The sequence below is a fragment of the Cherax quadricarinatus genome, chromosome 35 (genome assembly GCF_038502225.1).
Source record: "Cherax quadricarinatus isolate ZL_2023a chromosome 35, ASM3850222v1, whole genome shotgun sequence".
In the NCBI taxonomy this organism is placed as follows: domain Eukaryota; kingdom Metazoa; phylum Arthropoda; class Malacostraca; order Decapoda; family Parastacidae; genus Cherax; species Cherax quadricarinatus.
The window spans coordinates 21,084,308-21,110,556 of record NC_091326.1 but is presented as its reverse complement, the minus strand read 5'-3'; the positions used below and the strand labels follow the sequence as shown (position 1 = coordinate 21,110,556).

The following is a 26,249-nucleotide window of genomic DNA, read 5'->3' as shown; positions in this document are numbered from 1 at the left end:
TAGTACCAACACTCTTATATGGGTGTGAAGCTTGGGTTGTGAATGCAGCAGTGAGGAGGTGGTTGGAGGCAGTGGAGATGTCCTGTCTAAGGGCAATGTGTGGTGTAAATATTATGCAGAGAATTCGAGATGTGGTAAACACGAGGAAATTAAATCATCATCAGAGTACAAAACAAATTCTGGCCACAAAATAGAGCGAAACACCAACGTCAAAGACCTGGGAGTGATCATGTCGGAGGATCTCACCTTCAAGGACCATAACATTGTATCAATCGCATCTGATAGAAAAATGACAGGATGGATAATGAGAACCTTCAAAACTAGGGAGGCCAAGCCCATGATGACACCCTTCGGGTCACTTGTTCTATCTAGGCTGGAATATTGCTGCACACTAACAGCACCTTTCAAGGCAGGTGAAATTGCTGACCTAGAAAATGTACAGAGAACCTTCACGGCACACATAACGGAGATAAAACACCTCAATTACTGGGAGCGCTTGAGGTTCCTAAACCTGTATTCCCTGGAACGCAGGCGGGAGAGATACATGATTATATACACCTGGAAAATCCTAGAGGGACTAGTACCGAACTTGCACACGAAAATCACTCACTACAAAAGCAAAAGACTTGGCAGACGATGCACCATCCCCCCAATGAAAAGCAGGGGTGTAACTAGCACGTTAAGAGACCATACAATAAGTGTCAGGGGCCCGAGACTGTTCAACTGCCTCCCAGCATACATAAGGGGGATTACCAACAGACCCCTGGCAGTCTTCAAGCTGGCACTGGACAAGCACCTAAAGTCGGTTCCTGACCAGCCGGGCTGTGGCTCGTACGTTGGTTTGCGTGCAGCCAGCAGCAACAGCCTGGTTGATCGGGCTCTGATCCACCAGGAGGCCTGGTCACAGACCGGGCCGCGGGGGCGTTGACCCCCGGAACTCTCTCCAGGTAAACTCCAGGTGGAAATTAGGAGGTGTGGAGTTAATAAAAGTATTAGTCAGAGGGTTGAAGAGGGGTTGTTGAGGTGGTTTGATCATTTAGAGAGAATGGATCAAAGTAGAATGACATGGAGAATGTATAAATCTGTAAAGGAAGGAAGGCGGGGTAGGGGTCATCCTCGAAAAGGTTGGAGGGGGTAAAGGAGGTTTTGTGGGCGAGGGGCTTGGACTTCCAGCAAGCGTGCGTGAGCGTATTAGACAGGAGTGAATGGAGATGAATGGTATTTGGGACCTGACGATCTGTTGGAGTGTGAGCAGGGTAATGTTTAGTGAAGGGATTCAGGGAAACCGGTTACTTTTATATAGCCAGACTTGAGTCCTGGAAATGGGAAGTACAATGCCTGCACTCTAAAGGAGGGGTTCAGGATATCAGCAGTTTGGAGGGATATATTGTGAATCTTTATAGGTATATGCTTCTAAACTGTTGTGTTCTGAGCACCTCTGCAAAAACAGTGATTATGTGTGAGTGAGGTGAAAGTTTTGAATGATGATGAAAGTATTTTCTTTTTGGGGATTTTCTTTCTTTTTTGGGTCACCCTGCCTCGGTGGGAGGCGGCCGACTTGTTGGAAAAAAAAAAAAAAAAAAAAAAAACTACTATATTCTTGAAAAGAAGAGAAAAGAACAGAGTACTGTAGCCAATATAACACAACATTCTTGCAAAAAAAGCAACAATAAATAAGGTGACCCAAACTGTAGCCAGGATTACAGAAGAGGAAGAAACAATAAATGACACAGCATAGATAACTTTTTTCAAATAGACTAAAATTATTTAGTGTTAATAAAGCCTATTTTTTTTTAACACGTTGGCCGTTCCCCACTGAGGCAGTCTAATCCAAAAAGAAAGAAAAACCCAGAAAGAAAAAACTTTCATCATCATTCAACACTTTCACCATCACTCATACATAATCACTGTCTTGCAGAGGTGCTCAGATATGACTGATTAGATGTCTCTCCAAACATATAAGAACATAAGAAAGGAGGAACACTGCAGGAGGCCCGCTGGCCCATACTAGGCAGGTCCTTTACAATTTATCCCACTAACAAAACATTTGCCCAACCCAATTTTCAATGCCACCCAAGAAATAAGCTCTGATGTGACATTTTTTTTTTTATTATCACACTGGCCGATTCCCACCAAGGCAGGGTGGCCCGAAAAAGAAAAACTTTCACCATCATTTGCTCCATCACTGTCTTGCCAGAAGGGTGCTTTACACTACAGTTTTTAAACTGCAACATTAACACCCCTCCTTCAGAGTGCAGGCACTGTACTTCCCATCTCCAGGACTCAAGTCCGGCCTGCCGGTTTCCCTGAATCCCTTCATAAATGTTACTTTGCTCACACTCCAACAGCACGTCAAGTATTAAAAACCATTTGTCTCCATTCACTCCTATCAAACACGCTCACGCATGCCTGCTGGAAGTCCAAGCCCCTCGCACACAAAACCTCCTTTACCCCCTCCCTCCAACCCTTCCTAGGCCGACCCCTACCCCGCCTTCCTTCCACTACAGACTGATACACTCTTGAAGTCATTCTGTTTCGCTCCATTCTCTCTACATGTCCGAACCACCTCAACAACCCTTCCTCAGCCCTCTGGACAACAGTTTTGGTAATCCCGCACCTCCTCCTAACTTCCAAACTACGAATTCTCTGCATTATATTCACACCACACATTGCCCTCAGACATGACATCTCCACTGCCTCCAGCCTTCTCCTCGCTGCAACATTCATCACCCACGCTTCACACCCATATAAGAGCGTTGGTAAAACTATACTCTCATACATTCCCCTCTTTGCCTCCAAGGACAAAGTTCTTTGTCTCCACAGACTCCTAAGTGCACCACTCACTCTTTTTCCCTCATCAATTCTATGATTCACCTCATCTTTCATAGACCCATCCGCTGACACGTCCACTCCCAAATATCTGAATACGTTCACCTCCTCCATACTCTCTCCCTCCAATCTGATATTCAATCTTTCATCACCTAATCTTTTTGTTATCCTCATAACCTTACTCTTTCCTGTATTCACCTTTAATTTTCTTCTTTTGCACACCCTACCAAATTCATCCACCAATCTCTGCAGCTTCTCTTCAGAATCTCCCAAGAGCACAGTGTCATCAGCAAAGAGCAGCTGTGACAACTCCCACTTTGTGTGTGATTCTTTATCTTTTAACTCCACGCCTCTTGCCAAGACCCTCGCATTTACTTCTCTTACAACCCCATCTATAAATATATTAAACAACCACGGTGACATCACACATCCTTGTCTAAGGCCTACTTTTACTGGGAAAAAATTTCCCTCTTTCCTACATACTCTAACTTGAGCCTCACTATTTATTTATTTATTTATTTATTTATTTATAATTTGAGCACACTTACAGAGGTACAAAAAAAAATACAGATAAGAGCAGCATGCCAAAGCCACTTATACTATGCATAGCATTACGGGCTGGCTTAAAATTAACTTAAGATTAACTAAGCAATGATGAAATCAGTGAAAAACATTAATGTAAACTGATTACTATAAAGCACAAGTGAGTATTACAAAGACAGGTCATATGGTTGCATGCATTGTTGTAAATTCAGTAGAATGGAGTATTCTGTTAGGTAGTGAATTTAAAAAATAATAAAGTTAGATTGGGTTTTAGGTTTAACATTTATGTGATATAATTGTGAGAAACATTTAAGATATACAATTTATAAGGTTCAGTTATTCAGTATTTATTTGGTTTTGGGTGAGTAAGTGATCTTTGAGAAGAGACTTGAATTTATAAACAGGTAGTGTTTCTTTTATATTAACAGGTAATGAATTCCAGATTTTAGGGCCTTTTATGTGCATTGAGTTTTTGCATAGCGTGAGATGGACACGAGGAATATCAAAGAGTGATCTGTGCCTTGTGTTATGGTCATGTGTTCTGTTGAGGTTGGCAAGGAGATGTTTGAGGGGAGGGTTAATATCAGAGTTGAGTGTTCTATGTATGTAATAGGTGCAGTAATAAGTATGGATGTTTTGTATGGTGAGTAGGTTGAGTGTATTGAATATTGGTGGAGTGTGCTGCCTGTAGTGAGAATTTGTTATCATTCTAACTGCAGCCTTTTGTTGGGTAATTAGTGGTCTGAGATGGTTACTTGTTGTTGAGCCCCATGCACAAATTCCATAGGTGAGATAGGGGTAAATAAGAGAGTGATATAGGGCCAGGAGGGCTGACTGTGGAGCATAGTACCGTATCTTCGATAGTATGCCTACAGTCTTGGAAATTTTCTTAGAAATTTGTTGTATATGTGTATGAAATTTGAGTCTATTATCAAGGTGGATTCCTAAGAATTTTCCCTCTGTTAGCTTTGTGATAGGTGATCCGTTTATCATTATGTTAAGAGGGACATCTGTAGCTCTGTTACCAAACTGAATGAAGTAGGTTTTGTCAATGTTTAGTGTAAGTTTGTTAGTACTCATCCAGGTAGATATTTTCTGTAATTCGGTATTTACAGTATTGGCTAGCGTGACTGGGCTCGGGTGGGAGAAGACGTATGTTGTGTCATCAGCAAATAGTGTGGGTTTGAGTAATTGAGAAGCATTTGGTAGGTCATTTATGTATAGGAGAAAGAGAAGAGGGCCAAGGACACTTCCCTGTGGGACACCAACTGTAATTGGTTGTGCAGAAGAGTTTGCCCCATTTGCGTACACATATTGGCTTCTGTTGCTGAGGTATGACTTGAGGTAGTTGAGGGAGTGCCCTCTTATACCATAGTGTGATAATTTTACGTGGAGCAAGTCATGGTCAACTGTATCAAAAGCTTTACGTAAGTCAATGAAGATCCCCAGTGGGACTTCTTTTTTCTCTATTGCAGTGTATATATGTTCTAGCATGTGTATAATAGCATCATTAGTATTTTTATTAGGCCTGAATCCAAATTGGCAGGGGTTGAGTATGTTTTGGGAGATAAGGTAGGAGTAGATTCGTTTATGAATTAATTTTTCGAAGATTTTTGAGAGAGGGTGTAAGTTGGATATTGGCCTATAGTTATTCAACTCTGTTTGGTCTCCTCCTTTGTGGATCGGGGTGACCCTTGCTATTTTGAGTACTGTAGGGAAGGTGGAGGATTCAATGGATTTGTTAAAGAGTGTTGCAATGATTGGTGATAGCACTTGTGACACTTTTTTGTATATAAAGGGTGGTAAGGTATTTAAATCTCCTGCCTTGTTTTTTAGTGCGTTGATAATAAGGGAGACTTCGTATGGGTTAGTCGGAGCTAGGAACAGTGTGTTCGGGTAGTTGCCGGTGAGGTAGTCATTTGGTGGGGTATCTGAGCTTGGGATTTTATTGGCAAGGTTTTGTCCTATAGTGGAGAAGAAATCATTGAGTCTGTTTGCTGTTTCTGTTGGTGGGAGTTGGGGTTCATCTGATTTTGCTAATTTTATTTCGCTATTTCGTGATATCTTTTTTGTTCCCAGAATTTCTGATAGGGTTTTCCAGGTCTTTTTTATATCACCTCGTAAGTTGGATAATCTGTTCTCATAATACAATTTTTTTGCCCTTCTTATCAGGCTGGTTAGGATTGACGAGTAACGTTTTGTTTGGTCTCTGGTTATGTGACCCATTCTGTACTGTTTTTCATATTGGTGTTTTGTATTTATGGATTTGAGAATGCTGGGTGTTAGCCAGGGACTGTTCAGTCTCTTAGCTGTCATCTGCTTAGTTTTTTTAGGGCAGTGCTTGTTATAGAGGTATTGAGTCTTTTTTAGAAAATTATTAATACATTCGTCAATATCTGTATTGATTTCTAGCTCAGTGTGCCAATCAATGTTTGCTAATGCTGTTGTGAAGTTATTAATGGCTGCCTCATTGTGAAGTCTGAAGGTGACTTTAGTAGTGTCTTGGGGTAATTTACCAAGAGTTGTTATGAGGAAAGTAGGGTAGTGGTCTGTGGTATTATCTGTAATTATGCCTGATTTTAAAGGGGATATGGTGTTGGTCCAGATGTGGTCAAGTAGGGAAACACTAGTCTCTGTAACTCTTGTAGGTTTTGTTACTGTTGGTAGCAACATACAGTTACTCATTGTGTTTGTGAATTCAGTAACGTGTGGGTCCTGGTCTTGCAGGAGATTTATATTGAAGTCACCTGAGAGTAGTAAGTGATCTTTGTTCATGCGTGCATCAGTTATCATACTTCCTAGGTTTTGACTAAATTGGCTAATGTTTGACTGTGGAACTCTGTAGATGTTTATCAATGTGAGAGGTTTTTGTAGGTATTTGGATTTGAATTTGGCTATTATATATTCCCCATGTTCATCTCTTGTGCAAGTATTAGTGATACATTCTAGTTGGTCTGAGTAGTATATGGCTGTGCCACCCCCTTGTTGGTCTGGCCTACAGTTGTGTATGGCTGTGTAACCAGGAATGGTATAGACATCTGTAGTATCAGGCTTTAGCCAGGTTTCAGTTAGTGTAATGATGGACATATTGGCATGTAAGGAATTTAGTAATGCTATGAGGTCATCGTAATGCTTGCTTAAAGATCTGATATTGTAGTTAAAGATAGTTATGTTGTTGTTGGCACTGAGAAGTGCCTTTGATTGTTCTGCAGTGTAGTAATTACAGTAACTGTTTGATTCATTTAAGTCATTAAATAAGAGGTTGGTATCTGGATCAATGCTTGTAATCATAAGATTTGTAGTGAATCTATAGTTAGAATTAAGTATAAAACAAAGTAAATAGTCTTAAGCTAAAAAATAGCACCTGAATTATTTAACAAATGTAAAATAATGAGCTAAGGTATTTTTTTTTTTTTTTTTTTTTTTAAGCTAAAATAAAGGAGACAATATAAAAGGGACTAGTACAAATAAAGTGATGATCAAATAATGGAGCTTGGGAATATGATAGTAGGTAGTACTATAAAATAAATGAGCTTTGGAATATAATGCCAAAATTGTGAACTTGTTCTACTTTAGCACCTGAGAATAGCACCTTGATTATTTTAACAATTGTGAATGTATAAGCTAGGGTAGTTATATAAAGCTAAAATAAAGGAGAAAATATATAAGGGACTAAAATTAAGTAATGGTAAACAAAGTTAAATGGACAGATGGTCACTATGAAATAATATTGGTTTAGGAGTAAGATCTGATTTGTAATATTAGATAAATTGAGCAGTTTATTGCACAATAAAAGTAAAAAAAAATGAGGTAGTTGATACTAGCTAGCAAAAGATAGTTTTGGTACTTGCAAAAAAGTAATTGGAATATACACTAATTGAATATACAATGTAAAGTGACTAAGCTGCTTTGGGGATTAGCGTGGACGGTTACAAAGCATGGCTTGCTTCTGCAGTGTTTTAAAAACTGAGTTTGGAGAGTTGAAGGAGGAGGTCTTGCTTCTCCAGGAGGAGATTAGGAGGCTGAAGGTCCACCTCAATGGGCCTGGGAGAGAGTGTGAGGTGGTTGGAGATGTGGGGAATGAGGCTTCTAGCAGTGAGGTGCAGTCTGTCTCTCACTGTGAGGAGGCTGTAGGTGGGGAGGTAGCAACGGGTACCAGCAGTGAGGTGCAGCCCAGCACCTGCTACAAGTGGCGAGTTGTTCACAGTAATGGGAGGCGCATCAGAGTAAGGAAAGTTAAGAGTGAAGATCTGAAGGTAGGAAATCGCTTCTCTGTTCTCCAGGATGAATGTACTTCAGTGGCCAGTGAAGGTAAGGGTACTACTGCCCCTGCTAATGAAGGTAAGCGCATTCTTGTGGTTGGTGACTCTCAGGTAAGATATGTTGACCGTGCTTTTTGTAATAGGAATAAGAAGATGAGAGATAGAGTGTGCTTCCCTGGAGCTGGTGTTGGGGACATTGTCAACAGACTGGATAATATCATGTCAGGTAATGGGAACAAGCCCATTATCTGTCTCAGTGCTGGTGGAAATGATATTGGGAAGGGTAGGAGAGAAGAGCTGCTAGATAAGTACAGGTCAGCTATAGATTTCATTAAGTCTAAGGGAGGGATCCCAATCATATGTAGCATCTTGCCTAGAAGGGGAGTAGGAAATGAATGGTTGTCTAGGGCAATTGGTGTAAATTGCTGGCTAGACAGATACTGCAAGGAACTTGCAATCCCATTCATTGACAACTGGAACAACTTTTATGGCAAACATGATATGTATGCAAGGGATGGGGTTCATCTCTCTGGGGCAGGGGTGGTAGCACTTGCAGACTCGATTGAGAAGGCCATTGGTGAAATGCCTATGATTTTAAACTGATGGAAGATAGAGGTATGGGTGTGTGTGGGAAACAAGCAGGTTGCAACACTAGGGTTGGAAACAGTAAATGTATAAAAGGCATTCAGCATGAAGTTATAAATAAAGACAATAGAACAGGTCAGAAAACAAAGGGGGACAGCAGAGGGCAGCAAGGGACTAGCTCCCTTAAGGTTTACTATACTAATAGCAGGAGTGTTAGAAATAAGATAGATGAGCTAAGATTAATTGCAAGTGCAGGAAACATAGATATTATTGCTATAACAGAGACCTGGCTCAATCTGAAAGATAGAGAGATGCCATCTGAATGTCACATACAAGGCTATAAATTATTCCACACTGACAGGGTCAACAGGAAAGGTGGTGGAGTAGCGATGTATGTCAGAGACAATTTAAATTGTTGTGTTAGACAAGATATTAAATTAGAAGCGTCAGCCACTGAATCTGTTTGGTTACAGCTTCTCGAGGGCCGAGAAAAACTAATTTTGGGTGTGATTTACAGGGCCCCAAATCTTGATAGGGAGTGCAGTAAACTTCTATGGGACGAAATTCGTAAGGCATCTACATACGAAAATGTTGTGCTAATGGGAGATTTCAACTATAGACAGATTGACTGGAGCAATTTGACAGGAAATTTAGAGTCGGGTGACTTTCTTGATACGATCCAGGATTGTTTTTTAAAACAGTTTGTGACAGAGCCAACTAGGGGAAATAACCTCCTTGACTTGGTTCTTGCCAGTAGGGAAACACTAATTAATAATCTTGAGGTTAATGATGAGCTTGGGGAGAGTGATCACAAATCACTCAGTTTTAACATATCATGGAATTCCCCTAATAATGGCAATCAAGTCTCCGTCCCTGACTTTCGCTTGGCTGATTTCATAGGACTGAAAAATTACTTAGGTGGGCTGAACTGGAATGACCTGACTAGGGGTCAGGTAGGTGGTGATGGTTGCCGATATGATGCTTTCCAGGGCATAGTTCTAGCTGCTCAGTCAAATTATGTTCCAAATAGGGAAATCAGATCAAACAAAAATGATCCTAAATGGATGAACAATAGATTAAAATATCTGATTGGTCAAAAGAGAGGCATATATAGGCAAATCAAAAGAGGAGAGGGGCAATTAAGAAATCGATATATTCAGTTAAAGAGAGAAATAAAAAAGGGAATTAGAAAAGCAAAAAGAGATTATGAGGTTAAAGTTGCAAGAGAATCGAAGACTAACCCAAAAGGATTCTTTCAGGTATACAGAAGTAAGATCAGGGACAAGATAGGCCCACTCAAAAGTTCCTCGGGTCAGCTCACTGACAGTGATAAGGAAATGTGTAGAATTTTTAACACATACTTCCTCTCAGTTTTTACACAGGAGGATACCAGTGATATTCCAGTAATGATAAATTATGTAGAACAGGACGATAATAAACTGTGCACTATTAGGGTCACAAGTGACATGGTCCTTAGGCAAATAGATAAATTAAAACCTAACAAATCCCCAGGCCCTGATGAACTGTATGCAAGGGTTCTAAAGGAATGTAAAGAGGAGCTTAGCACACCTTTGGCTAATCTTTTCAACATATCACTACAAACTGGCATGGTGCCAGATAAGTGGAAAATGGCAAATGTGATACCTATTTTCAAAACAGGTGACAGGTCCTTAGCTTCGAACTATAGACCAATAAGCCTAACCTCCATAGTGGGAAAATTTATGGAATCAATAATTGCCGAGGCAGTTCGTAGCCACCTTGAAAAGCATAAATTAATCAACGAATCTCAGCATGGTTTTACAAAGGGACGTTCCTGCCTTACGAATTTATTAACTTTTTTCACTAAGGTATTTGAGGAGGTAGATCATGGTAACGAATATGATATTGTGTATATGGACTTCAGTAAGGCTTTTGACAGGGTCCCACATCAGAGACTATTGAGGAAAATTAAAGCACATGGAATAGGAGGAGAAATTTTTTCCTGGATAGAGGCATGGTTGACAAATAGGCAGCAGAGAGTTTGCATAAATGGGGAGAAATCAGAGTGGGGAAGCGTCACGAGCGGTGTTCCACAGGGGTCAGTGTTGGGCCCCCTGCTGTTCACAATCTACATAAACGACATAGATGAGGGCATAAAGAGCGACATCGGCAAGTTTGCCGATGACACCAAAATAGGCCGTCGAATTCATTCTGACGAGGACATTCGAGCACTCCAGGAAGATTTGAATAGACTGATGCAGTGGTCGGAGAAGTGGCAGATGCAGTTTAATATAGACAAATGCAAAGTTCTAAATGTTGGACAGGACAATAACCATGCCACATATAAACTAAATAATGTAGATCTTAATATTACGGATTGCGAAAAAGATTTAGGAGTTCTGGTTAGCAGTAATCTGAAACCAAGACAACAGTGCATAAGTGTTCGCAATAAAGCTAATAGAATCCTTGGCTTCATATCAAGAAGCATAAATAATAGGAGTCCTCAGGTTGTTCTTCAACTCTATACATCCTTGGTTAGGCCTCATTTAGATTATGCTGCACAGTTTTGGTCACCGTATTACAGAATGGATATAAATTCTCTGGAAAATGTACAAAGGAGGATGACAAAGATGATCCCATGTATCAGAAACCTTCCCTATGAGGATAGACTAAGGGCCCTGAAACTGCACTCTCTAGAAAGACGTAGAATTAGGGGGGATATGATTGAGGTTTATAAGTGGAAGACAGGAATAAATAAAGGGGATGTAAATAGTGTGCTGATAATATCTAGCCTAGACAGGACTCGCAGCAATGGTTTTAAGTTGGAAAAATTCAGATTCAGGAGGGATATAGGAAAGTACTGGTTTGGTAATAGAGTTGTGGATGAGTGGAACAAACTCCCAAGTACCGTTATAGAGGCCAGAACGTTGTGTAGCTTTAAAAATAGGTTGGATAAATACATGAGTAGATGTGGGTGGGTGTGAGTTAGACCTGATAGCTTGTGCTAACGGGTCGGTTGCCGTGTTCCTCCCTTGAGTCAATGTGACCTGACCTGACTAGGTTGGGTGCATTGGCTTAAGCCGGTAGGGACTTGGACCTGCCTCGCATGGGCCAGTAGGCCTTCTGCAGTGTTCCTTCGTTCTTATGTTCTTATGTTCTTAAAAAAACAAGTAGTGATAAACAAAATTAAATGGACAGGTAAGAAAAAATGAATATTATTAATTTGGAGTAAGATTTGACTTTTAATTTAAAATTATGAGCAATTAATAGCAGTAAGAAAGTTATAGAGTATTGGAGGTAGTTGGCATTAGCTAGTGATGAAAAATAATAAAAATAATAATGTACAATATGATAGTAACGTACACTATATGCACCACACGTATATATGTATTAAGGGCACTTATTTAATCTGTTACAGAAATGTCAGCTTTTCTAAGGAAGGTAGAGAAATCATGTTCGTTTGAGATGGTATATTGTTGTCCTGTTGATGTTTTCCTTACTAGTATTTTCCCATCTCGCGTGAAACACTGATGTATTTTGTTTTCCTGTTTAAGTTTTCTCAGCCTGAACAGAAGGTTTTGACGTTTTTTTGTTAGACACTCATTTATGTACACTCCATTTTTCATTGTAATTGCTGATTTAATTAGGTCCTTTCTTTTATCGTATGAATGAAGTCGGATCATTATACTGTGTTTACTTCCTGGTTTTCCTAACAAACGTGTTTCTTTGATTTCATTGTTTTGCACGATGACTTGTACGTGGTTCTGTATTATCCTGATAGCAGTTTCTTTGCACTGTGCTTGTGTTATGTCACTAGGAATGTGTGGACTGTTTATTATAACTGCATCAGACAACTTATCTTGTTCAGTTTTGTCGTCTTGGAAATCAAGGTATTCATTTAGTCGAGTGTGCATGTTCAGATTCCAGTCCTTGATTGCTTCTTCAACCTTCATATTTATTGTTGTTATTTGTTCAGTGTGACTGGCTATAGCTGCTTTTAGAGTATTTTCTGTATCAACACTTCCCGATGTAATCTTCTCTTCAAGGTTTTGGATCTTATTCTCGAGGTTGGTTATCTTGGAATCTCGTCGCTCGAGTGCTGCTTTGATATCTTTGATTTCATTTTCTAGAGCAACGATGTAGTCCTTGATATTGTCAGGAATAATCGTACCTGAGTTATCATGGATGAATCCTTTGAAGGGAGTGGAGTTGGAGGGGGAGTCAGCCATGTTTGTTGTTGTTGTTGTTGTTCCTTGGGTGGCGGCGGAGAGAGGGGTTGATGATACACTGGCGTCCTGCTGGGTAGACAAGTTGAGTTCTAGGGTCCTTGCTGTTATTCTTTTATTACTGGTGTTGTGTCTTCTGCGATATCCTTTCATAGTATCACTGAAGTAGATACTGTGTAGCAATGGAGGAGAAGGCTTGTTTTCTCGGAGCTTGGGTTAAGTGGTTGTCTGGCAGCGGAGGCAGTGTTTGGGTTAGCAGGGCTGTCTTCCTTAGATCTTCTAATTTTGTCAAGATTTGGGTTACATTCTTAGTATTCTTGGGTCATGTTGTGGTCTACGTGGGTTCATGTAGTTGAACTTTCACTTAGGCCATCACAAGTTTTGATGGGCGATGTTTTTTTGAGAAAGAAGAGCTGGTAGGATACCGTTGCTGCCGCTATGTGTGGTGAGGTAAAAACTCGTAAAAACTCTTCACTGCTTTCAGTAACCTACCTCCTACACCATACACTTGCAACATCTGCCACATTGCCCCCCTATCCACCCTGTCATACGCCTTTTCCAAATCCATAAATGCCACAAAGACCTCTTTAGCCTTATCTAAATACTGTTCACTTATATGTTTCACTGTAAACACCTGGTCCACACACCCCCTACCTTTCCTAAAGCCTCCTTGTTCATCTGCTATCCTATTCTCCGTCTTACTCTTAATTCTTTCAATTATAACTCTACCATACACTTTACCAGGTACACTCAACAGACTTATCCCCCTATAATTTTTGCACTCTCTTTTATCCCCTTTGCCTTTATACAAAGGGACTATGCATGCTCTCTGCCAATCCCTAGGTACCTTACCCTCTTCCATACATTTATTAAATAATTGCACCAACCACTCCAAAACTATATCCCCACCTGCTTTTAACATTTCTATCTTTATCCCATCAATCCCGGCTGCCTTACCCCCTTTCATTTTACCTACTGCCTCACGAACTTCCCCCACACTCACAACTGGCTCTTCCTCACTCCTACAAGATGTTATTCCTCCTTGCCCTATACACGAAATCACAGCTTCCCTATCTTCATCAACATTTAACAATTCCTCAAAATATTCCCTCCATCTTCCCAATACCTCTAACTCTCCATTTAATAACTCTCCTCTCCTATTTTTAACTGACAAATCCATTTGTTCTCTAGGCTTTCTTAACTTGTTAATCTCACTCCAAAACTTTTTCTTATTTTCAACAAAATTTGTTGATAACATCTCACCCACTCTCTCATTTGCTCTCTTTTTACATTGCTTCACCACTCTCTTAACCTCTCTCTTTTTCTCCATATACTCTTCCCTCCTTGCATCACTTCTACTTTGTAAAAACTTCTCATATGCTAACTTTTTCTCCCTTACTACTCTCTTTACATCATCATTCCACCAATCACTCCTCTTCCCTCCTGCACCCACTTTCCTGTAACCACAAACTTCTGCTGAACACTCTAACACTACATTTTTAAACCTACCCCATACCTCTTCGACCCCATTGCCTATGCTCTCATTAGCCCATCTATCCTCCAATAGCTGTTTATATCTTACCCTAACTGCCTCCTCTTTTAGTTTATAAACCTTCACCTCTCTCTTCCCTGATGCTTCTATTCTCCTTGTATCCCATCTACCTTTTACTCTCAGTGTAGCTACAACTAGAAAGTGATCTGATATATCTGTGGCCCCTCTATAAACATGTACATCCTGAAGTCTACTCAACAGTCTTTTATCTACCAATACATAATCCAACAAACTACTGTCATTTCGCCCTACATCATATCGTGTATACTTATTTATCCTCTTTTTCTTAAAATATGTATTACCTATAACTAAACCCCTTTCTGATGTGAAAGTCCCACTCAAATCCAACCCCTCCCACTCATGTACTTATCCAACCTAGATTTGAAACTACCCAAAGTCCCAGCCTCAATAACCCAACTAGGTAGACTGTTCCACTCATCAACTACCCTATTTCCAAACCAATACTTTCCTATGTCCTTTCTAAATCTAAACTTATCTAATTTAAATCCATTACTGCGGGTTCTCTCTTGGAGAGACATCCTCAAGACCTTATTAATATCCCCTTTATTAATACCTATCTTCCACTTATACACTTCGATCAGGTCTCCCCTCATTCTTCGTCTAACAAGTGAATGTAACTTAAGAGTCTTCAATCTTTCTTCATAAGGAAGATTTCTAATGCTATGTATTAATTTAGTCATCCTACGCTGAATGTTTTCTAACGAATTTATGTCCATTTTGTAATACGGAGACCAGAACTGAGCTGCATAATCTAGGTGAGGCGGTGGTCTGGTGGCTAAAGCTCCCGCTTCACACACGGAGGGCCCGGGTTCGATTCCCGGCGAGTGGAAATTCCGACACGTTTCCTTACACCTATTGTCCTGTTCACCTAGCAGCAAATAGGTACCTGGGTGTTAGTCGACTGGTGTGGGTCGCATCCTGGGGGACAAGATTAAGGACCCCAATGGAAATAAGTTAGACAGTCCTCGATGACGCCCTGACTTTCTTGGGTTATCCTGGGTGGCTAACCCTCCGGGGTTAAAAATCCGAACAAAATCTTATCTCTTATCTTATAAAGCTGCAGTATGACCTCTGGACTTCTGTTGCTTACACTTCTTGATATAAATCCCAGTAATCTATTTGCCTTATTACGTACGCTTAGGCATTGCTGTCTTGGTTTAAGGTTGCTGCTCACCATAACCCCCAAGTCCTTTTCGCAATCTGTATGGCTAAGTTCTACATCATTTAACTTATAAGTACTAGGGTTATGGGCACTCCCAAGCTTCAGAACCTTGCATTTATCTACATTGAACTGCATCTGCCACTTTTCTGACCAAGAATAGAGTTTGTTTAAATCCTCCTGAAGTTCCATAACATCTACGTTTGAATCAATTATCCTACCTATCTTTGTGTCATCGGCGAATTTGCTCATATCACTAGTAATTCCCTCATCAAGATCATTGATATATATTATAAACAACAACGGGCCCAAGACTGATCCCTGTGGAACGCCACTTGTTACAGATCCCCACTCGGATTTAACCCCATTTATGGACACTCTCTGCTTCCTGTCAGTGAGCCATGACTCGATCCACGAGAGCACTTTTCCCCCAATGCCATGAGCTGCCACTTTCTTTAACAGTCTATGGTGCGGAACTCTATCAAAAGCCTTACTAAAATCTAAGTAAATAATATCAAATTCTTTATTGTGGTCCACAGCTTCAAAAGCTTTACTGAAGAAAGTTAATAAATTAGTTAGACAAGACCGGCCTCTTGTGAATCCATGCTGAGTATCATTAATCAAGCTATGTTTATCGAGATGGCTTCTTATAATCTCAGCTATAATTGACTCTAGTAATTTGCCTACAATTGAGGTCAGGTTTATTGGGCGGTAATTTGACGGTAACGACTTGTCCCCTGTTTTAAAAATAGGAGTTACATTAGCCATCTTCCACATATCAGACACTACACCTGTTTGAAGAGATAAATTAAAAATATTAGTTAATGGTTCACAGAGTTCCATTTTGCATTCCTTAAGAACCCTTGAAAAAACCTCATCAGGACCCGGCGACTTATTTTGCTTCAGTCTGTCTATCTGCTTCACAACCATCTCACTAGTGACTGTGATGTTACATAATTTATCTTCTTCTAGCCCACTGTAAGAATTAATTACTGGAATATTGCTAGTGTCTTCCTGTGTAAAAACTGAGAGAAAATAATTATTTAAAATCAAGCACATTTCATTCTCTTTGTCAGTAAGGTGCCCATAGTTATTTTTAAGGGGACCTATCTTATCTCTAACTTTTGTTCTATAGACCTGGAAAAAACTTTTTGGGTTAGTTTTAGAATCCCTAGCAACTTTAATTTCATAGTTCCTTTTAGCTTTTCTTATCCCCTTTTTAATGTCCCTCTTAATGTCAATATACTGATTCATAAGATGACGTTCACCTCTTTTGATATGCCTATAAATTCCTTTCTTATGCCCTAGTAGATATTTGAGCCTATTATTCATCCATTTTGGGTCATTTCTATTTGATCTAATTTCTTTATATGGGATAAACGCTCTTTGAGCAGCATGTATAGTGTTCAGAAAACTGTCATATTGATAGCTCTCTTCGTTACCCCAGTCAACAGATGATAAGTGTTCTCTAAGCCCATCGTAATCTGCTAAGCGAAAATCTGGGACTGTTACTGAGTTATCGCTACTATCGTACTTCCATTCAATGCTAAATGTAATTGATTTGTGGTCGCTAGCACCCAGTTCCTCTGAAATTTCTAAATTATTAACAAGGGATTCATTGTTTGCCATAACTAAGTCAAGCAGGTTATTTCCCCTTGTAGGTTCTGTCACAAACTGCTTCAAAAAACAATCCTGAAATACTTCTAAGAAGTCGTATGATTCTAAATTCCCAGTCAAGAAATTCCAATCAACATGACTAAAGTTAAAGTCTCCTAGAATTACTACATTATCGTGCCTTGTGGCCTTAACAATTTCCTCCCATAGTAGTTTCCCTTGGTCCCTATCTAAGTTTGGGGGGCGGTATATCACTCCTAAAATCAGTTTTTCATGCCCCTCTGAAAATTCTATCCAAACAGACTCTGTATGTGTTACTTCAGACTTAATACCCGTTTTTATGCAACAGTTCAAGCGATCTCGGACATACAATGCCACCCCACCCCCCTTCCCGATACTTCTATCTACTTGGAACAATTTAAAACCCTGAATATGATATTCCGCAGGCATGTCCCGACTTTTTGAATTAAACCACGTCTCAGTTAAGGCAAATACATCAATGTTACCTACACTAGCAACTAATCTCAACTCGTCCATCTTATTCCTAGCACTACGGCAATTAGCATAATAAACATTGAAAGACTCTCCTTTCTCTTTACCCTTCCTGCTCATTTCTATTTTTCTACTAAACCTATTACTGTCCTTATCACCCAAGGTCCCTGGTTTTTCAATATCTATCTCGTTCTTATTATTACTAGTTCCCCTAGAACTCGTAATATTACTACACTGGGACTTCACTGTTTTCCTGCCAAAACCCATACCACTAACTATTCCTAGTTTAAAGTCCTAACTGCTCCCTCCACTGCAGTTGCCAGTGCTCCCACCCCACACCTAGATAAGTGAACCCCATCCCTAGCATACATGTCATTTCTGCCATAGAAGAGGTCCCAGTTGTCAATGAATGTTACCGCATTTTCCTTACAGTATTTGTCCAGCCAGCAATTGACACCAATTGCCCTGGACAACCATTCATTTCCAACTCCCCTCCTTGGCAAAATACCACATATGAGAGGGTTCCCACCCTTACTTCTAATTATTTCTATTGCTGACCTATACCTGCTAATCAGGTCTTCACTCCTACGTCTGCCAACATCGTTGCCTCCAGCACTGAGACAGATAATAGGATTGCTCCCATTACCTCTCATGATGTCATCCAGACGGCTAACAATATCCTCCATCCCAGCCCCAGGAAAGCAAACTCTCTGTCTCCTACTCCTGTCCTTCAAGCAGAACGCCCTATCCATATACCTAACTTGGCTATCCCCAACAACAACAATATTCGTACCTTCCTTAATGTCTTTCGTCGTGACGTTCCCAGTATTCGACTCACGTTCGTCGGGTAGCACTGAGAATGTATTGGATGTTTCCACAACAGTTTCCATGGCAGTCTCTTTCTTCTTCATTGTTTCTACCTTTCCATTCGTCTTCTTGATCGTCAACTTCTTTCCCTGCTGTCCAGCCACTGACCAGTTTCCCTTCTTGACCTGAGGACTCAAAACAGGAGGACTACTCCGAATCTTTTTGTTTTCCTCGGTCAGTCGCCGAATTTCCATATTCGCCAACCTCAATTCTTCCTTAAGCTGTTGGTAAAGTTGCTTGATGGAGGGCATCTTGCTTCAATTCTAGAGAGCGCGCAAACAGGTCTTCACAGAGCCAAGTACACGTCAACACTGCGCAAAAGCCAACTCAATCAGGAGCTACTGCGCAGCACGTCCGCACGGCCCAATAGCGATGCGAACACTGCCAATATCCTAAACCCCTCCTTTAAAGTGCAGGCATTGTACTTTCTATTCCCAGAACTCAAGTCCAGCTAACCAGATTCCGTGAATCCCTTCACAAAATATTACCCTTCTCACACTCCAACAGCTTGTCAGGTTCCAAAAACCATTTGTCTCCGTTCACTCCTATCTAACATGCTCACACTTGCCTGCTGCACGTCCAGGCCCCTTGCACACAAAACGTCTTTTACCCCCTCCCTCCATCCTTTCCTAGGATGATCCCTACCCCTCCTCCCCTCCACTTGTATTTAATAGATGTGTATTATTCATCCTCATTACACACTGAATAGATATGTTTGCACATAACTGTGGAATTTTTCAGAAGCTTTCACAAAAATACCGCACACTCAAGGTATAAGGTACATTACCTGGTCAGTGTCATACACCCAGTTCACATTAGGCACAAGTGCCAGGATGTTGGCAACAGTTCGACACAAGTAGAGCATCACAACCAGTATGCCAACACTGCCAGCCCCAGCTTGAGTCATATCCTGAATAAGAGATGTGTACATACATTTTAGCAGCATGAAACACAGTCAGTCACTGTGTATTTTGTTTGTATTCTGCTATTTACTAAATGAGAAAGAGCAAGTGAGTGGCCCATGATGGACTGAAACACCATTTAAGTATCACAGAAAATTTGCTTGTGAGTTGCGGCTTGTTTCAAAGTCCCCTTTATGAGCCATGATCCCTACGGCCTACCTTCCCACTAAATAGAGATGTAATAGCATTTCATTTAATTGAGCTGGCATGGAGCTCGTAGAATCTCTGCACACTAGCCTTATTCTGTGCCAAATTTCGTCACATTTCCTTCCTTTGCAGGAAGGAATCAAAACTGCAGCATAATCATTGATAATGTGAGCACAATTACTTTAATTCCAAATTCTGGATAATGTACTGCACTATACAGTACTGTACTTCAAAGTTTTGAATACTGTAATTGGTTTCGGGACAAAATGAACTTTACAGTATTAGCTCTAATTAGGAACTTAATTTTAAATTTTTATTGCACTAAAGTGAATAAAATTAACAACTGTTTTATAGTACAGTACTGTACTTTACCTAGAATGTAACAGATGTAACTTTAAATATATAAAAGTAGTGAAGATAACAAATAACTGATGCTGTACCTCAGTTTCTAGAAGAAGTCGGACCTCAGCAGTTTTTGCCACCTGTACTATGAGGTATGCCAGAGCAGCTGCCATGGCAATGAACATCACTCCATTGATAATAACTCGGACATATATTACATATGGTATAGTTCCTGGTAATTTGTCAAGTAGGAGCTTCGAACTAGGAAGAACACTATCTGTTAGGGCTGGAATTAAGAGCAAATAATTATGGTAGTGCTATGTACACATTATACAAATACAGTGGACCCCCGCATAACGATGGCATCACATAGCGATTATTTCGCATACCGCTTACTTTAATTGCAAAAATTTTGCCTCACATACCGCTTAAAAACCCGCTTACCGATTTTCGTCCGAGACGCGTCCAATGTGCGGCCTGAGCCACGCTCACATGTTCCGCCGGTGGCATTGTTTACCAGCCAGCCTCCGCGGTAACATCCAAGCATACAATCGGAATATTTCGTATTATTACAGTGTTTTCGGTGCTTTTTCTGGAAAATAAGTGACCATGGGCCCCAAGAAAGCTTCTAGTGCCAACCCTACAGCAATAAGGGTGAGAATTACAATAGAGATGAAGAAAAAGATCATTGATAAGTATGAAAGTGGAGTGCATGTCTCCGAGCTGGCCAGGTTGTATAATAAACCCCAATCAACCATCGCTACTATTGGTGGTACAGCTGCTGCTGCTGCTGCACTGTCAGCTGCTGCTGCTGCTGCACTGTCAGCTGCTGCTGCTGCTGCACTGTCACCTGCTGCTGCTGCTGTAGCACCGTTGTTGGTGTGGCTTATTGAGAATACCAAGAAACAATTAACCCCAGAGGATTTGCCACCCAGGATAACCCAAAAAAGTCAGTGTCATCGAAGACTGTCTAACTTATTTCCATTGGGGTCCTTAATCTTGTCTCCCAGGATGCAACCCACACAAGTCGACTAACACCCAGGTGAACAGGGAAAAATGCCTGGAACTAGTGCTCATATTGGTGAATTTAAAGCCAGCAAAGGTTGGTTTGAGAGATTTAAGAATCATAGTGGCATACACAGTGTGATAAGGCCTGTTCTGGAAGAAAATGCCAAACAGGACCTACAGTACTCAGGAGGAAAAGGCACTCCCAGGACACAGTGTCTCATCAGTCATTGCTGCATTTTCAATAAAGGTAAGTGTCATTTATTCTTCATTTAGTAGACTAGTACATCCACAATATATACTGTGCATGTACTACTCTACTATTGTGCATGTATCCTTCTCTTTGTGTGTGGGAAAATGTATATTTCATGTGGTAAAATTTTTTTTTTCATACTTTTGGGTGTCTTGCACGGATTAATTTTATTTCCATTATTTCTTATGGGGAAAATTCATTCACATAACGATTATTTCGCATAACAATTACCCCTCTTGCACGGATTAAAATCGTTAACCGGGGGTCCACTGTAGTACTGTATCCTACCTTGCATCTGTTTAAAAATTTCCAAGAATCTTTTAACTTGCATCTTAAGAAATTTAACTCTAGTAAATTCCTTGTATTAGACAAATTAGTAAAACTATGCAATCTTAGTTCTACTGTAGATTGTCCCAAAGTCTTGTGTATACTATTATACTACTACTGTACTACTATAATATACTACTATTTACTGAAAACCCCTTAATGAATAGTACCATGGAATGCTATCAAGTTAAATGTATCTCATAATTTTTTCACCTTCACATTACCTGTACTCTGTCTAGCCCACCTTTCTTTCAACTACTGCTTATACAGTGGACCCTTGGGTAACAATGACATCGGTTAGCGATAAAATCGGATATCGATGAGTCTTTGCGTAAAAATATTGGCGCGGCCAACGGTAAAAAAGTCGGTTAGGGACATTCGTCCCGAACACGTCCACCTGTCCGTCCAGCTTGAGTGCCTCAGCTGCCCTGCCTTCAGCTAATGTGCCATTGTTTACAAGCCAGGGAGGATGGTTCCACACACATACATTTGATAAATTTTGTATTATTCCATTGTATTTAGTGCTTGTAACTGCTAAATAAGCCAGCATGGGCCCAAAGAAGGCTTCTAGTGCCAAGCCTGTGGTAAAAAGGGTGAGAAATACTATTGAAATACACTATCGTACTATGGTCAGCTGCTGCTGCACCACCATCAGCTGCTGCTGTACCACGGTTAGCTGCTGCTGCACCACTGTCAGCTGTTGCTGCACCACTGTCAGCTGCTGCTGCACCACCATCAGCTGCTGCTGTATCAGGGTCAGCTGCTGCACCATCGTCAGCTGTTGCTGCACCACTGTCAGCTGCTGCTGTACCACCGTCAGCTGCTGCTGCACCACCGTCAGCTGCTGCTGCTGTACCACGGTCAGCTGCTGCTGCACCACTGTCAGCTGTTGCTGCACCACCGTCAGCTGCTGCTGCACCACCGTCAGCTGTACTACTTGAAGATGTGGAGAGACTGTTGTTGGTGTGGCTTAATGAGAAACAATTACATGTACCGAGAAACAATTAACCCCAGAGGGTTAGCCACCCAGGACAACCCAAGAAAGTCAGTGCATCATCGAGGACTGTCTAACTTATTTCCATTGGGGTCCTTAACCCTTTGACTGTTGCAGGCCCCTTTCTGAAACTGTCAATCTATGTCACAAAATGTTTGAAAAAAAAAAAAAATCTTTTTTCTTGTGAAATGATAAAGAATCTTTTCCTGATGGTAATGACACCAAAAGTCTGAAATTTGGTTGAAAACCCATGGAATTACGCTCCCGCGAAGTTAGCGGTCTCGGCGACATATACGTATCGGCGATTTCGCCGACTTTGAGCCCTGCTTTTAGCCAATTAGGTTGTTCCAGTTGACCAATTTCATAGCTATTTCTTTAGAACTCCATTTTATCTATCAGTTGAGTACAAGAAACTGCCCATTTACCAATTTGAACTACCCAATAAAGTGGTCAGAAATTGACAATTTGGCCAATTTCACACAAAATGAAAAAGATGCCAATTTCAAAATAGGGTCCAGAATAAACAAGGTAGACATTCTTGGCACTAAAATAACATATCCTCTGTTTATTAGTCACATCTCTAGGTCCCTCCTATATTACTATTGCTTTCTATTTTGATTTTTTATTCATACAAAAAAATACAAAATTTACTGTTATGCAGACTACTGCATTATTGTAAAAATGGTATAAATAATATCAGTGCACTAGTGAAAGAATATTAGACTCCCCAGTTGACGTGTATTGGACGTGTGGTGTGATTTGCTTACTCCTGAACATTGGTGAAAATCGAACATTTCCGCTACTTTGAGCTCAGTTTCAAGGTCGTTTTCATCGTTAAAGTAATGAAAATCATCTCTATTTCTGTAATATGTTTTCCATTTTATCACCTAAGACCATGAAAACGAGAATACAACGATAAATACTATACGAAAATACACCTCAAAGTCGGCGTTTTAATCCAAAAAAACGGTCGGAGTTTTTTTTTCTCGTTACGCACTGTGTGCTGCAGGATTTTATGTGGTGCACACTGACCACACAGACCCATTCTCTCACATGTGGGCCTACCAGCTTTCTCCCGCTTGATTTGAAGCCGCTAGAATTATTGAGTATATATACGTCAGAAACAGTGGCGTGTAAGACGTATTTATATGGCGTAAACAGTCAAAAGGTTAATCTTGTCCCCCAGGATGCGACCCACACCAGTCGACTAACACCCAGGTGAACAGGAAAAAATGCCTGGAACTAGTACTCAAAGGCCAGCAAAGGTTGGTTTGAGAGATTTAAGAATCGTAATGGTATACACAGTGTGATAAGGCATGGCAAAGCTGAAAAATTCCAACCCCAACAAGTGTTCAATTGTGACAAAACAGGCCTGTTCTGGAAGAATATGCCAAACAGGACCTACATTACTCAAGAGGAAAAGTCACTCCCAGGACACAAGTCTGTGAAAGACAGGCTAACTCTCATGTTTTGTTGTAATGCTAGTGGGGATTGCAAAGTGAAGCCTTTACTGGTGTATCACTCTGAAACTCCCAGAGTGTTCAAGAAAAACAGTGTCTCATCACTCATTAACCCTTTCAGGGTCCAGAGGCCAAATTTCAAAGGGTGCACCACTGTCCAAGAATTTTTCAAAAAAATTTTCTTATGAAATGGTAGAGAATCTTTTTCTGAAGGTAATAAAACAAAAAGTACGAAATTTGATGGAAAACTGATGAAATTATGCTCTCACGAATTTTGGTGTGTCAGCGATATTTACGAATCGGCGATTTTGCCGAATTTGGCTCTCAATTTAGGCCAATTACGTTATTACAGTTGACCAAATTCTTAGCTATTTCACTAGTATTACTTCTGTTCTATCAATTGAGCACAAGAAATCGCCCAGTCAACTGTTTTAACTACAAAATAAAGTGATCGGAAATTGGTAAATTGGCCAATTTAACACAAAGTTCAAAATATTCCAATTTCAAAATAGGGTCCAGAATAAACAATGCAGGCATTTCTGGAACTAAACTAACATTTCCTCTGTTCATTAGTTACATTTTCAGGCTTTACAAATGAATTCCATTTTAATTTTTTATTCACATAATGAATTTTTATTCAAACCAAAAAATAGAAGATTTACTGTTATGCAATATTGTAATAATTGTATAAATATCATCATCACATTTGTAAATGTATATTAGACCCACCAGCTGGCGTGTATTAGACGTGTGAGGTCATTTGTTTACTCTTGAACATCGACAAAAATTTAACATTTCCGCTACTTTGAGCTCAGTTTCAAGCCATTTCCAGTACTAAAACCAATCAAAATCATCTCCATTTCTGTAATATGTCTTCCATTCTATCAAATGAGACCAAGAAATCGCATATACAAATATAAAAAACATACGAAAAAACACTGCAAATTCGCTGTTTTAATCGAAAATCACTCAGTTTTTTTTCTCTCATTATACATTGTGTGCTGCAGGATTTGTTTTATGTGGTGCACACATACCACATAGATGTATTCTCTCATATCTAGGCCCAAATTTACCACTCACAGCTTATCAGAGTGAGCTAAGCTCATGGCATAGATATATGGTTTGGACCCTGAACGTAAAGCCGTAGATCTACGGGACAGACCCTGAAAGGGTTAATACTCTTCAATAAAGGTAGGTGTCATTTTAGTATTTATTTATGTATTTATTCTGCATATCTCATTGTTTGCTTTGTAGGGAAATTTATATTTCACGTCAAAAAATTATTTTCTTTAATACTTTTGGCTGTCTGGAATGGATTAATTGGATTTTCATTATTTCTTATGGGGAAAATTAATTCAGCTAACGATAAAATCGGTTAAGGACAAGCTCTCTTGAATGGATTAAAATCGTTACCCTAGGGTCCACTGTATCTCCCACTGTCTCCTCCTTTAATTCATTTATGTCACTTCTCTCTTACAAAATGATGCTATTTTCCTTATAAACCATCTGTCTCTTAATCTGTTTTAACTACTGTATCACAAAGTAATGATCTGACATATCATAGTCATCCTGAAATCTACTCATCAACCTTTTTATTATTATTATTATTATTATTATTATTTATTTTTAACACACTGGCCATCTCCCACCAAGGTGGGGTGACCTGAAAAAGAAGAAACACTTTCACCATCACTCATTCAATCACAGTCTTGCTACAAGCGTGCTGACATTATAGCTTAGATGCCCCTCCAAGCTGTAATAATAAAGATAAAAGTTCTAAAGATTCCTTATTTCAGCATGATACAATGTTTGTACAAGGGTGAATGACATTTAGGTGTGCATGCAGAAAGCCCCTTAATATGCAGAGCATTTTGGGCAAACTTTTTATTTATTTATTTATTTATTTATTTATTTATTTATTTATTAACAATTTGAGCACACATACAGAGGTACAAAAAAATACAGATAAGAGCAGCATGCCAAAGCCACTTATACTATGCATAGCATTATGGGCTGGCTTAAAATTAACTTAAGATTAACTAAGCAATGATGAAATCAGTGATAAAACATTAATGTAAACAGATTACTATAAAGCACAAATGAGTATTACAAAGACAGGTCATATAGTTGCATGCATTGTTGTACATTCAGTCGTATGGAGTATTCTGTTAGGTAGTGTATTTAAAAAATAATAAAGTTAGATTGGGTTTTAGGTTTAACATTTATGTGATATAATTGTGAGAAACATTTAAGATATACAATTTATCAGGTTCAGTTATTCAGTATTTATTTGGTTTTGGGTAAGTGATCTTTGAGAAGAGACTTGAATTTATAAACAGGTAGTGTTTCTTTTATATTTACAGGTAATGAATTCCAGATTTTAGGGCCTTTTATGTGCATTGAGTTTTTGCATAGTGTGAGATGGACACGAGGAACATCAAAGAGTGATCTGTGCCTTGTGTTATGGTCATGTGTTCTGTTGAGGTTGGCAAGGAGATGTTTGAGGGGAGGGTTAATATCAGAGTTAAGTGTTCTATGTATGTAATAGGTGCAGTAATAAGTATGGATGTTTTGTATGGTGAGTAGGTTTAGTGTATTGAATATTGGTGGAGTGTGCTGCCTGTAGTGAG

At 39.8% G+C, this 26,249-nt stretch overlaps 1 protein-coding gene across 3 annotated transcripts in view; it reads right to left on the bottom strand.

The window, feature by feature from the left end:
* LOC128695078 (G protein-coupled receptor 137Ba-like) overlaps positions 1-26,249 on the bottom strand; it is a 164,218-nt gene that overhangs the window by 100,962 nt on the left and 37,007 nt on the right. For all 3 annotated transcript variants that reach the window (XM_070091433.1, XM_053785470.2, XM_070091434.1), the window contains 2 exons: positions 19,679-19,866; positions 18,917-19,039 (listed from right to left, as the gene is read on the bottom strand). In XM_070091433.1, the coding sequence (XP_069947534.1) occupies positions 18,917-19,039; positions 19,679-19,866 (311 nt within the window). The remainder of the gene's footprint in view (positions 1-18,916; positions 19,040-19,678; positions 19,867-26,249) is intronic.